The 13219-nt window shown below is 55.0% G+C and overlaps 1 protein-coding gene across 9 annotated transcripts in view; it reads left to right on the plus strand.

The window, feature by feature from the left end:
• Window positions 1–13219, plus strand: part of LOC134908800 (uridine-cytidine kinase-like 1) — a 157410-nt gene that overhangs the window by 35976 nt on the left and 108215 nt on the right. For all 9 annotated transcript variants that reach the window (XR_010175794.1, XR_010175795.1, XR_010175796.1 and 6 more), the window contains exons 6-7: window positions 2367–2556; window positions 2649–2710. Coding sequence is in view for 2 of the 9 variants with exons in the window: in XM_063914924.1 (XP_063770994.1) it covers window positions 2367–2556; window positions 2649–2710 (252 nt within the window). In the remaining 7 variants the exon portion in view is untranslated. The remainder of the gene's footprint in view (window positions 1–2366; window positions 2557–2648; window positions 2711–13219) is intronic.

Here is a 13219-nt window from a genome sequence, read left to right on the forward strand (position 1 = left end):
CTGTGTAACGCTCACTGACACCTACCCGCACCTACCTCTCCCTGTGTAACGCTCACTACACCTACCTGCACCTAGCTCTCCCTGTGTAACGCTCACTGACACCTACCTGCACCTAGCTCTCCGTGTGTAACGCTCACTGACACCTACCCGCACCTACCTGTGTAACGCTCACTACACCTACCCGCACCTAGCTCTCCCTGTGTAACTCACTGACACCTACCTGCACCTACCTCTCCCTGTGTAACGCTCACTGACACCTACCTGCACCTAGCTCTCCCTGTGTAACGCTCACTGACACCTACCTGCACCTACCTCTCCCTGTGTAACGCTCACTGACACCTACCCGCACCTACCTCTCCCTGTGTAACGCTCACTGACACCTACCTGCACCTACCTCTCCCTGTGTAACGCTCACTGACACCTACCTGCACCTAGCTCTCCCTGTGTAACGCTCACTACACCTACCTGCACCTACCTCTCCCTGTGTAACGCTCACTGACACCTACCTGCACCTAGCTCTCCCTGTGTAACGCTCACTGACACCTACCTGCACCTAGCTCTCCCTGTGTAACGCTCACTGACACCTACCCGCACCTACCTGTGTAACGCTCACTACACCTACCCGCACCTACCTCTCCCTGTGTAACGCTCACTGACACCTACCCGCACCTACCTGTGTAACGCTCACTACACCTACCTGCACCTAGCTCTCCCTGTGTAACGCTCACTGACACCTACCTGCACCTAGCTCTCCCTGTGTAACGCTCACTGACACCTACCTGCACCTAGCTCTCCCTGTGTAACGCTCACTGACACCTACCTGCACCTAGCTCTCCCTGTGTAACGCTCACTGACACCTACCTGCACCTAGCTCTCCCTGTGTAACGCTCACTGACACCTACCTGCACCTAGCTCTCCCTGTGTAACGCTCACTGACACCTACCTGCACCTAGCTCTCCCTGTGTAACTCACTGACACCTACCTGCACCTACCTCTCCCTGTGTAACGCTCACTACACCTACCCGCACCTACCTGTGTAACGCTCACTACACCTACCCGCACCTAGCTCTCCCTGTGTAACGCTCACTGACACCTACCCGCACCTACCTGTGTAACGCTCACTACACCTACCCGCACCTACCTCTCCCTGTGTAACGCTCACTGACACCTACCCGCACCTACCTGTGTAACGCTCACTACACCTACCCGCACCTAGCTCTCCCTGTGTAACGCTCACTGACACCTACCTGCACCTAGCTCTCCCTGTGTAACGCTCACTGACACCTACCTGCACCTAGCTCTCCCTGTGTAACGCTCACTGACACCTACCCGCACCTACCTGTGTAACGCTCACTACACCTACCCGCACCTAGCTCTCCCTGTGTAACGCTCACTGACACCTACCTGCACCTAGCTCTCCCTGTGTAACGCTCACTACACCTACCTGCACCTAGCTCTCCCTGTGTAACGCTCACTACACCTACCTGCACCTAGCTCTCCCTGTGTAACGCTCACTACACCTACCTGCACCTAGCTCTCCCTGTGTAACGCTCACTGACACCTACCTGCACCTACCTCTCCCTGTGTAACGCTCACTACACCTACCCGCACCTAGCTCTCCCTGTGTAACGCTCACTGACACCTACCTGCACCTAGCTCTCCCTGTGTAACGCTCACTGACACCTACCTGCACCTACCTCTCCCTGTGTAACGCTCACTACACCTACCCGCACCTATCTCTCCCTGTGTAACTCACTGACACCTACCTGCACCTACCTCTCCCTGTGTAACGCTCACTACACCTACCCGCACCTACCTGTGTAACGCTCACTACACCTACCCGCACCTAGCTCTCCCTGTGTAACGCTCACTGACACCTACCTGCACCTAGCTCTCCCTGTGTAACGCTCACTGACACCTACCTGCACCTAGCTCTCCCTGTGTAACGCTCACTACACCTACCTGCACCTACCTCTCCCTGTGTGATGCTCACTGACACCTACCTGCACCTACCTCTCCCTGTGTAACGCTCACTGACACCTACCTGCACCTACCTGTGTAACGCTCACTACACCTACCTGCACCTACCTGTGTAACGCTCACTGACACCTACCTGCACCTACCTGTGTAACGCTCACTGACACCTACCTGCACCTACCTGTGTAACGCTCACTGACACCTACCTGCACCTAGCTCTCCCTGTGTAACGCTCACTGACACCTACCTGCACCTACCTCTCCCTGTGTGATGCTCACTGACACCTACCTGCACCTACCTCTCCCTGTGTGATGCTCACTGACACCTACCTGCACCTACCTCTCCCTGTGTGATGCTCACTGACACTTACCTCTCCCTCGGTCTCTCAGCTGCTGGACATGAAGGGGTTTGTGGACACAGACTCTGACATTCGGCTGGTCCGCCGGCTGAAGCGAGATATCACGGAGCGCGGCCGGGATATAGTCGGGGTGATCAAGCAGTATAATAAGTTTGTGAAGCCATCATTTGAGCAGTATATAGAGCCTACGGTGCAGCTGGCGGACATTGTGGTGCCCAGAGGTAAGTGCCCATCACTGTGGCTTCTCCGTGTGCACTGTCTGCCTATGTGCACCCAGGGCTTATTACACGCTTCTTCTGTGTGTTGTGTTTAGGAGGTGAGAACTTCGTGGCCCTGGACCTCATAGTGCAGCATGTGCACAGCCAGCTGGAGAAGGTAAGGGGACTCACTGTACGCTGTATGCTGTGCTATATGCATGTAGTATGTAGCCAGTGCCCAGGCTCCTCTCATAGACCACACTGACCCCTGCTGGTGTCCTCCGGGAATAACAGTCACTGCAGCTCCTGTGCTATATGCATGTAGTATGTAGCCAGTGCCCAGGCTCCTCTCATAGACCACACTGACCCCTGCTGGTGTCCTCCGGGAATAACAGTCGCTGCAGCTCCTGTGCTATATGCAGGGGTTCTGCTGTAGTATGTAGCCAGTGCCCAGGCTCCTCTCATAGACCACACTGACCCCTGCTGGTGTCCTCCGGGAATAACAGTCGCTGTAGCTCCTGTGCTATATGCAGGGGTTCTGCTGTAGTATGTAGCCAGTGCCCAGGCTCCACTCATAGACCACACTGACCCCTGCTGGTGACCTCCGGGAATAACAGTCGCTGTAGCTCCTGTGCTATATGCAGGGGTTCTGCTGTAGTAATGTAGCCAGTGCCCAGGCTCCTCTCATAGACCACACTGACCTCTGCTGGTGTCCTCCGGGAATAACAGTCACTGCAGCTCCTGTGCTATATGGTGTGCTATATGCATGTAGTATGTAGCCAGTGCCCAGGCTCCTCTCATAGACCACACTGACCCCTGCTGGTGACATCCGGGAATAACAGTCGCTGCAGCTCCTGTGCTATATACAGGGGTTCTGCTGTAGTAATGTAGCCAGTGCCCAGGCTCCTCTTATAGACCACACTGACCCCTGCTGGTGTCCCCCGGGAATAGCAGTCGCTGCAGCTCCTGTGCTATATGCAGGGGTTCTGCTGTAGTAATGTAGCCAGTGCCCAGGCTCCTCTCATAGACCACACTGACCCCTGCTGGTGTCCTCCGGGAATAACAGTCACTGCAGCTCCTGTGCTATATGCAGGGGTTCTGCTGTAGTAATGTAGCCAGTGCCCAGGCTCCACTCATAGACCACACTGACCCCTGCTGGTGTCCTCCGGGAATAACAGTTGCTGCAGCTCCTGTGCTATATGCTGTGCTATATGCATGTAGTATGTAGCCAGTGCTCAGGCTCCTCTCATAGACCACACTGACCCCTGCTGGTGTCCTCCGGGAATAATAGTCGCTGCAGCTCCTGTGCTATATACAGGGGTTCTGCTGTAGTATGTAGCCAGTGCCCAGGCTCCTCTCATAGACCACACTGACCCTATGCTGGTGTCCTCCGGGAATAACAGTCACTGCAGCTCCTGTGCTATATGCAGGGGTTCTGCTGTAGTATGTAGCCAGTGCCCAGGCTCCTCTCATAGACCACACTGACCCCTGCTGGTGTCCTCCGGGAATAACAGTCGCTGCAGCTCCTGTGCTATATGCAGGGGTTCTGCTGTAGTATGTAGCCAGTGCCCAGGCTCCTCTCATAGACCACACTGACCCCTGCTGGTGTCCTCCGGGAATAACAGTCGCTGTAGCTCCTGTGCTATATGCAGGGGTTCTGCTGTAGTATGTAGCCAGTGCCCAGGCTCCACTCATAGACCACACTGACCCCTGCTGGTGACCTCTGGGAATAACAGTCGCTGTAGCTCCTGTGCTATATGCAGGGGTTCTGCTGTAGTAATGTAGCCAGTGCCCAGGCTCCTCTCATAGACCACACTGACCTCTGCTGGTGTCCTCCGGGAATAACAGTCACTGCAGCTCCTGTGCTATATGCTGTGCTATATGCATGTAGTATGTAGCCAGTGCTCAGGCTCCTCTCATAGACCACACTGACCCCTGCTGGTGTCCTCCGGGAATAACAGTCACTGCAGCTCCTGTGCTATATGCTGTGCTATATGCATGTAGTATGTAGCCAGTGCTCAGGCTCCTCTCATAGACCACACTGACCCCTGCTGGTGTCCTCCGGGAATAATAGTCGCTGCAGCTCCTGTGCTATATACAGGGGTTCTGCTGTAGTATGTAGCCAGTGCTCAGGCTCCTCTCATAGTCCACACTGACCCCTGCTGGTGTCCTCCGGGAATAACAGTCGCTGCAGCTCCTGTGCTATATGCTGTGCTATATGCATGTAGTTTGTAGCCAGTGCTCAGGCTCCTCTCATAGACCACACTGACCCCTGCTGGTGTCCTCCGGGAATAATAGTCGCTGCAGCTCCTGTGCTATATGCAGGGGTTCTGCTGTAGTAATGTAGACAGTGCCCAGGCTCCTCTCATAGACCACACTGACCCCTGCTGGTGTCCTCCGGGAATAACAGTCACTGCAGCTCCTGTGCTATATGCAGGGGTTCTGCTGTAGTATGTAGCCAGTGCCCAGGCTCCTCTCATAGACCACACTGACCCTCTGCTGGTGTCCTCCGGGAATAATAGTCGCTGCAGCTCCTGTGTTTTATGCAGGGGTTCTGCTGTAGTATGTAGCCAGTGCCCAGGCTCCACTCATAGACCACACTGACCCCTGCTGGTGACCTCCGGGAATAACAGTCGCTGTAGCTCCTGTGCTATATGCAGGGGTTCTGCTGTAGTATGTAGCCAGTGCCCAGGCTCCTCTCAAAGACCACACTGACCCTCTGCTGGTGTCCTCCGGGAATAACAGTCGCTGTAGCTCCTGTGCTATATGCAGGGGTTCTGCTGTAGTATGTAGCCAGTGCCCAGGCTCCACTCATAGACCACACTGACCCCTGCTGGTGACCTCCGGGAATAACAGTCGCTGTAGCTCCTGTGCTATATGCAGGGGTTCTGCTGTAGTATGTAGCCAGTGCTCAGGCTCCTCTCATAGACCACACTGACCCTCTGCTGGTGTCCTCCGGGAATAACAGTCACTGCAGCTCCTGTGCTATATGCTGTGCTATATGCATGTAGTATGTAGCCAGTGCTCAGGCTCCTCTCATAGACCACACTGACCCCTGCTGGTGTCCTCCGGGAATAACAGTCACTGCAGCTCCTGTGCTATATGCTGTTCTATATGCATGTAGTATGTAGCCAGTACTCAGGCTCCTCTCATAGACCACACTGACCCCTGCTGGTGACATCCGGGAATAACAGTCGCTGCAGCTCCTGTGCTATATACAGGGGTTCTGCTGTAGTAATGTAGCCAGTGCCCAGGCTCCTCTTATAGACCACACTGACCCCTGCTGGTGTCCCCCGGGAATAGCAGTCGCTGCAGCTCCTGTGCTATATGCAGGGGTTCTGCTATAGTATGTAGCCAGTGCCCAGGCTCCTCTCATAGACCACAGTGACCCCTGCAGGTGTACTCCGGGAATAACAGTCGCTGCAGCTCCTGTGCTATATGCAGGGGTTCTGCTGTAGTATGTAGCCAGTGCCCAGGCTCCTCTCATAGACCACACTGACCCCTGCTGGTGTCCTCCGGGAATAACAGTCACTGCAGCTCCTGTGCTATATGCTGTGCTATATGCTGTGCTATATGCATGTAGTATGTAGCCAGTGCTCAGGCTCCTCTCATAGACCACACTGACCCCTGCTGGTGTCTTCCGGGAATAATAGTCGCTGCAGCTCCTGTGCTATATACAGGGGTTCTGCTGTAGTATGTAGCCAGTGCCCAGGCTCCTCTCATAGACCACACTGACCCTATGCTGATGTCCTCCGGGAATAACAGTCACTGCAGCTCCTGTGCTATATGCAGGGGTTCTGCTGTAGTATGTAGCCAGTGCCCAGGCTCCTCTCATAGACCACACTGACCCCTGCTGGTGTCCTCCGGGAATAACAGTCGCTGCAGCTCCTGTGCTATATGCAGGGGTTCTGCTGTAGTATGTAGCCAGTGCCCAGGCTCCTCTCATAGACCACACTGACCCCTGCTGGTGTCCTCCGGGAATAACAGTCGCTGTAGCTCCTGTGCTATATGCAGGGGTTCTGCTGTAGTATGTAGCCAGTGCCCAGGCTCCACTCATAGACCACACTGACCCCTGCTGGTGACCTCCGGGAATAACAGTCGCTGTAGCTCCTGTGCTATATGCAGGGGTTCTGCTGTAGTAATGTAGCCAGTGCCCAGGCTCCTCTCATAGACCACACTGACCTCTGCTGGTGTCCTCCGGGAATAACAGTCACTGCAGCTCCTGTGCTATATGCTGTGCTATATGCATGTAGTATGTAGCCAGTGCTCAGGCTCCTCTCATAGACCACACTGACCCCTGCTGGTGTCCTCCGGGAATAACAGTCACTGCAGCTCCTGTGCTATATGCTGTGCTATATGCATGTAGTATGTAGCCAGTGCTCAGGCTCCTCTCATAGACCACACTGACCCCTGCTGGTGTCCTCCGGGAATAATAGTCGCTGCAGCTCCTGTGCTATATACAGGGGTTCTGCTGTAGTATGTAGCCAGTGCTCAGGCTCCTCTCATAGTCCACACTGACCCCTGCTGGTGTCCTCCGGGAATAACAGTCGCTGCAGCTCCTGTGCTATATGGTGTGCTATATGCATGTAGTATGTAGCCAGTGCTCAGGCTCCTCTCATAGACCACACTGACCCCTGCTGGTGTCCTCCGGGAATAACAGTCGCTGCAGCTCCTGTGCCATATGCAGTGGTTCTGCTGTAGTAATGTAGCCAGTGCCCAGGCTCCTCTCATAGACCACACTGACCCCTGCTGGTGTCTTCCGGGAATAACAGTCGCTGCAGCTCCTGTGCTATATACAGGGGTTCTGCTGTAGTAATATAGCCAGTGCCCAGGCTCCTCTCATAGACCACACTGACCCCTGCTGGTGACCTCCGGGAATAAAAGTCGCTGCAGCTCCTGTGCCATATGCAGGGGTTCTGCTGTAGTAATGTAGCCAGTGCCCAGGCTCCTCTCATAGACCACACTGACCCCTGCTGGTGTCCTCCGGGAATAACAGTCGCTGCAGCTCCTGTGCCATATGCAGGGGTTCTGCTGTAGTAATGTAGCCAGTGCCCAGGCTCCTCTCATAGACCACACTGACCCCTGCTGGTGTCCTCCGGGAATAATAGTCGCTGCAGCTCCTGTGCTATATACAGGGGTTCTGCTGTAGTATGTAGCCAGTGCTCAGGCTCCTCTCATAGACCACACTGACCCCTGCTGGTGTCCTCCGGGAATAACAGTCGCTGCAGTTCCTGTGCCATATGCAGGGGTTCTGCTGTAGTAATGTAGCCAGTGCCCAGGCTCCTCTCATAGACCACACTGACCCCTGCTGGTGTCCTCCGGGAATAACAGTCACTGCAGCTCCTGTGCTATATGCTGTGCTATATGCATGTAGTATGTAGCCAGTGCCCAGGCTCCTCTCATAGACCACACTGACCCCTGCTGGTGTCTTCCGGGAATAACAGTCGCTGCAGCTCCTGTGCTATATGCAGGGGTTCTGCTGTAGTAATATAGCCAGTGCCCAGGCTCCTCTCATAGACCACACTGACCCCTGCTGGTGACCTCCGGGAATAACAGTCGCTGCAGCTCCTGTGCTATATGCAGGGGTTCTGATGTAGTAATGTAGCCAGTGCCCAGGCTCCTCTCATAGACCACACTGACCCCTGCTGGTGTCTTCCGGGAATAGCAGTCGCTGCAGCTCCTGTGCTATATGCAGGGGTTCTGCTGTAGTATGTAGCCAGTGCCCAGGCTCCTCTCATAGACCACACTGACCCCTGCTGGTGACCTCCGGGAATAACAGTCGCTGCAGCTCCTGTGCTATATGCAGGGGTTCTGCTGTAGTAATGTAGCCAGTGCCCAGGCTCCTCTCATAGACCATACTGACCCCTGCTGGTGTCCTCCGGGAATAACAGTCGCTGCAGCTCCTGTGCTATATGCAGGGGTTCTGCTGTAGTATGTAGCCAGTGCCCAGGCTCCTCTCATAGACCACACTGACCCCTGCTGGTGTCCTCCGGGAATAACAGTCACTGCAGCTCCTGTGCTATATGCTGTGCTATATGCATGTAGTATGTAGCCAGTGCCCAGGCTCCTCTCATAGACCACACTGACCCCTGCTGGTGTCCTCCGGGAATAAGTCGCTGCAGCTCCTGTGCTATATGCAGGGGTTCTGCTGTAGTATGTAGCCAGTGCCCAGGCTCCTCTCATAGACCACACTGACCCCTGCTGGTGTCCTCCGGGAATAAGTCGCTGCAGCTCCTGTGCTATATGCAGGGGTTCTGCTGTAGTATGTAGCCAGTGCCCAGGCTCCTCTCATAGACCACACTGACCCCTGCTGGTGTCCTCCGGGAATAATAGTCGCTGCAGCTCCTGTGCTATATACAGGGGTTCTGCTGTAGTATGTAGCCAGTGCTCAGGCTCCTCTCATAGTCCACACTGACCCCTGCTGGTGTCCTCCGGGAATAACAGTCGCTGCAGCTCCTGTGCTATATGCTGTGCTATATGCATGTAGTTTGTAGCCAGTGCTCAGGCTCCTCTCATAGACCACACTGACCCCTGGGAATAACAGTCGCTGCAGCTCCTGTGCCATATGCAGGGGTTCTGCTGTAGTAATGTAGCCAGTGCCCAGGCTCCTCTCATAGACCACACTGACCCCTGCTGGTGTCTTCCGGGAATAACAGTCGCTGCAGCTCCTGTGCTATATACAGGGGTTCTGCTGTAGTAATATAGCCAGTGCCCAGGCTCCTCTCATAGACCACACTGACCCCTGCTGGTGACCTCCGGGAATAAAAGTCGCTGCAGCTCCTGTGCCATATGCAGGGGTTCTGCTGTAGTAATGTAGCCAGTGCCCAGGCTCCTCTCATAGACCACACTGACCCCTGCTGGTGTCCTCCGGGAATAACAGTCGCTGCAGCTCCTGTGCCATATGCAGGGGTTCTGCTGTAGTAATGTAGCCAGTGCCCAGGCTCCTCTCATAGACCACACTGACCCCTGCTGGTGTTCTCCGGGAATAATAGTCGCTGCAGCTCCTGTGCTATATACAGGGGTTCTGCTGTAGTATGTAGCCAGTGCTCAGGCTCCTCTCATAGACCACACTGACCCCTGCTGGTGTCCTCCGGGAATAACAGTCGCTGCAGCTCCTGTGCTATATGCTGTGCTATATGCATGTAGTTTGTAGCCAGTGCTCAGGCTCCTCTCATAGACCACACTGACCCCTGCTGGTGTCCTCCGGGAATAACAGTCGCTGCAGTTCCTGTGCCATATGCAGGGGTTCTGCTGTAGTAATGTAGCCAGTGCCCAGGCTCCTCTCATAGACCACACTGACCCCTGCTGGTGTCCTCCGGGAATAACAGTCACTGCAGCTCCTGTGCTATATGCTGTGCTATATGCATGTAGTATGTAGCCAGTGCCCAGGCTCCTCTCATAGACCACACTGACCCCTGCTGGTGTCTTCCGGGAATAACAGTCGCTGCAGCTCCTGTGCTATATGCAGGGGTTCTGCTGTAGTAATATAGCCAGTGCCCAGGCTCCTCTCATAGACCACACTGACCCCTGCTGGTGACCTCCGGGAATAACAGTCGCTGCAGCTCCTGTGCTATATGCAGGGGTTCTGATGTAGTAATGTAGCCAGTGCCCAGGCTCCTCTCATAGACCACACTGACCCCTGCTGGTGTCCTCCGGGAATAACAGTCACTGCAGCTCCTGTGCTATATGCTGTGCTATATGCATGTAGTATGTAGCCAGTGCCCAGGCTCCTCTCATAGACCACACTGACCCCTGCTGGTGTCTTCCGGGAATAACAGTCGCTGCAGCTCCTGTGCTATATGCAGGGGTTCTGCTGTAGTAATATAGCCAGTGCCCAGGCTCCTCTCATAGACCACACTGACCCCTGCTGGTGACCTCCGGGAATAACAGTCGCTGCAGCTCCTGTGCTATATGCAGGGGTTCTGATGTAGTAATGTAGCCAGTGCCCAGGCTCCTCTCATAGACCACACTGACCCCTGCTGGTGTCTTCCGGGAATAGCAGTCGCTGCAGCTCCTGTGCTATATGCAGGGGTTCTGCTGTAGTATGTAGCCAGTGCCCAGGCTCCTCTCATAGACCACACTGACCCCTGCTGGTGACCTCCGGGAATAACAGTCGCTGCAGCTCCTGTGCTATATGCAGGGGTTCTGCTGTAGTAATGTAGCCAGTGCCCAGGCTCCTCTCATAGACCATACTGACCCCTGCTGGTGTCCTCCGGGAATAACAGTCGCTGCAGCTCCTGTGCTATATGCAGGGGTTCTGCTGTAGTATGTAGCCAGTGCCCAGGCTCCTCTCATAGACCACACTGACCCCTGCTGGTGTCCTCCGGGAATAACAGTCACTGCAGCTCCTGTGCTATATGCTGTGCTATATGCATGTAGTATGTAGCCAGTGCCCAGGCTCCTCTCATAGACCACACTGACCCCTGCTGGTGTCCTCCGGGAATAAGTCGCTGCAGCTCCTGTGCTATATGCAGGGGTTCTGCTGTAGTATGTAGCCAGTGCCCAGGCTCCTCTCATAGACCACACTGACCCCTGCTGGTGTCCTCCGGGAATAAGTCGCTGCAGCTCCTGTGCTATATGCAGGGGTTCTGCTGTAGTATGTAGCCAGTGCCCAGGCTCCTCTCATAGACCACACTGACCCCTGCTGGTGTCCTCCGGGAATAATAGTCGCTGCAGCTCCTGTGCTATATACAGGGGTTCTGCTGTAGTATGTAGCCAGTGCTCAGGCTCCTCTCATAGTCCACACTGACCCCTGCTGGTGTCCTCCGGGAATAACAGTCGCTGCAGCTCCTGTGCTATATGCTGTGCTATATGCATGTAGTTTGTAGCCAGTGCTCAGGCTCCTCTCATAGACCACACTGACCCCTGCTGGTGTCCTCCGGGAATAACAGTCGCTGCAGCTCCTGTGCCATATGCAGGGGTTCTGCTGTAGTAATGTAGCCAGTGCCCAGGCTCCTCTCATAGACCACACTGACCCCTGCTGGTGTCTTCCGGGAATAACAGTCGCTGCAGCTCCTGTGCTATATACAGGGGTTCTGCTGTAGTAATATAGCCAGTGCCCAGGCTCCTCTCATAGACCACACTGACCCCTGCTGGTGACCTCCGGGAATAAAAGTCGCTGCAGCTCCTGTGCCATATGCAGGGGTTCTGCTGTAGTAATGTAGCCAGTGCCCAGGCTCCTCTCATAGACCACACTGACCCCTGCTGGTGTCCTCCGGGAATAACAGTCGCTGCAGCTCCTGTGCCATATGCAGGGGTTCTGCTGTAGTAATGTAGCCAGTGCCCAGGCTCCTCTCATAGACCACACTGACCCCTGCTGGTGTCCTCCGGGAATAATAGTCGCTGCAGCTCCTGTGCTATATACAGGGGTTCTGCTGTAGTATGTAGCCAGTGCTCAGGCTCCTCTCATAGACCACACTGACCCCTGCTGGTGTCCTCCGGGAATAACAGTCGCTGCAGCTCCTGTGCTATATGCTGTGCTATATGCATGTAGTTTGTAGCCAGTGCTCAGGCTCCTCTCATAGACCACACTGACCCCTGCTGGTGTCCTCCGGGAATAACAGTCGCTGCAGTTCCTGTGCCATATGCAGGGGTTCTGCTGTAGTAATGTAGCCAGTGCCCAGGCTCCTCTCATAGACCACACTGACCCCTGCTGGTGTCCTCCGGGAATAACAGTCACTGCAGCTCCTGTGCTATATGCTGTGCTATATGCATGTAGTATGTAGCCAGTGCCCAGGCTCCTCTCATAGACCACACTGACCCCTGCTGGTGTCTTCCGGGAATAACAGTCGCTGCAGCTCCTGTGCTATATGCAGGGGTTCTGCTGTAGTAATATAGCCAGTGCCCAGGCTCCTCTCATAGACCACACTGACCCCTGCTGGTGACCTCCGGGAATAACAGTCGCTGCAGCTCCTGTGCTATATGCAGGGGTTCTGATGTAGTAATGTAGCCAGTGCCCAGGCTCCTCTCATAGACCACACTGACCCCTGCTGGTGTCTTCCGGGAATAGCAGTCGCTGCAGCTCCTGTGCTATATGCAGGGGTTCTGCTGTAGTATGTAGCCAGTGCCCAGGCTCCTCTCATAGACCACACTGACCCCTGCTGGTGACCTCCGGGAATAACAGTCGCTGCAGCTCCTGTGCTATATGCAGGGGTTCTGCTGTAGTAATGTAGCCAGTGCCCAGGCTCCTCTCATAGACCATACTGACCCCTGCTGGTGTCCTCCGGGAATAACAGTCGCTGCAGCTCCTGTGCTATATGCAGGGGTTCTGCTGTAGTATGTAGCCAGTGCCCAGGCTCCTCTCATAGACCACACTGACCCCTGCTGGTGTCCTCCGGGAATAACAGTCACTGCAGCTCCTGTGCTATATGCTGTGCTATATGCATGTAGTATGTAGCCAGTGCCCAGGCTCCTCTCATAGACCACACTGACCCCTGCTGGTGTCCTCCGGGAATAAGTCGCTGCAGCTCCTGTGCTATATGCTGGGGTTCTGCTGTAGTATGTAGCCAGTGCCCAGGCTCCTCTCATAGACCACACTGACCCCTGCTGGTGTCCTCCGGGAATAAGTCGCTGCAGCTCCTGTGCTATATGCAGGGGTTCTGCTGTAGTATGTAGCCAGTGCCCAGGCTCCTCTCATAGACCACACTGACCCCTGCTGGTGTCCTCCGGGAATAATAGTCGCTGCAGC

The sequence above is a fragment of the Pseudophryne corroboree genome, chromosome 4 (genome assembly GCF_028390025.1).
Source record: "Pseudophryne corroboree isolate aPseCor3 chromosome 4, aPseCor3.hap2, whole genome shotgun sequence".
Lineage (NCBI taxonomy): Eukaryota > Metazoa > Chordata > Amphibia > Anura > Myobatrachidae > Pseudophryne > Pseudophryne corroboree.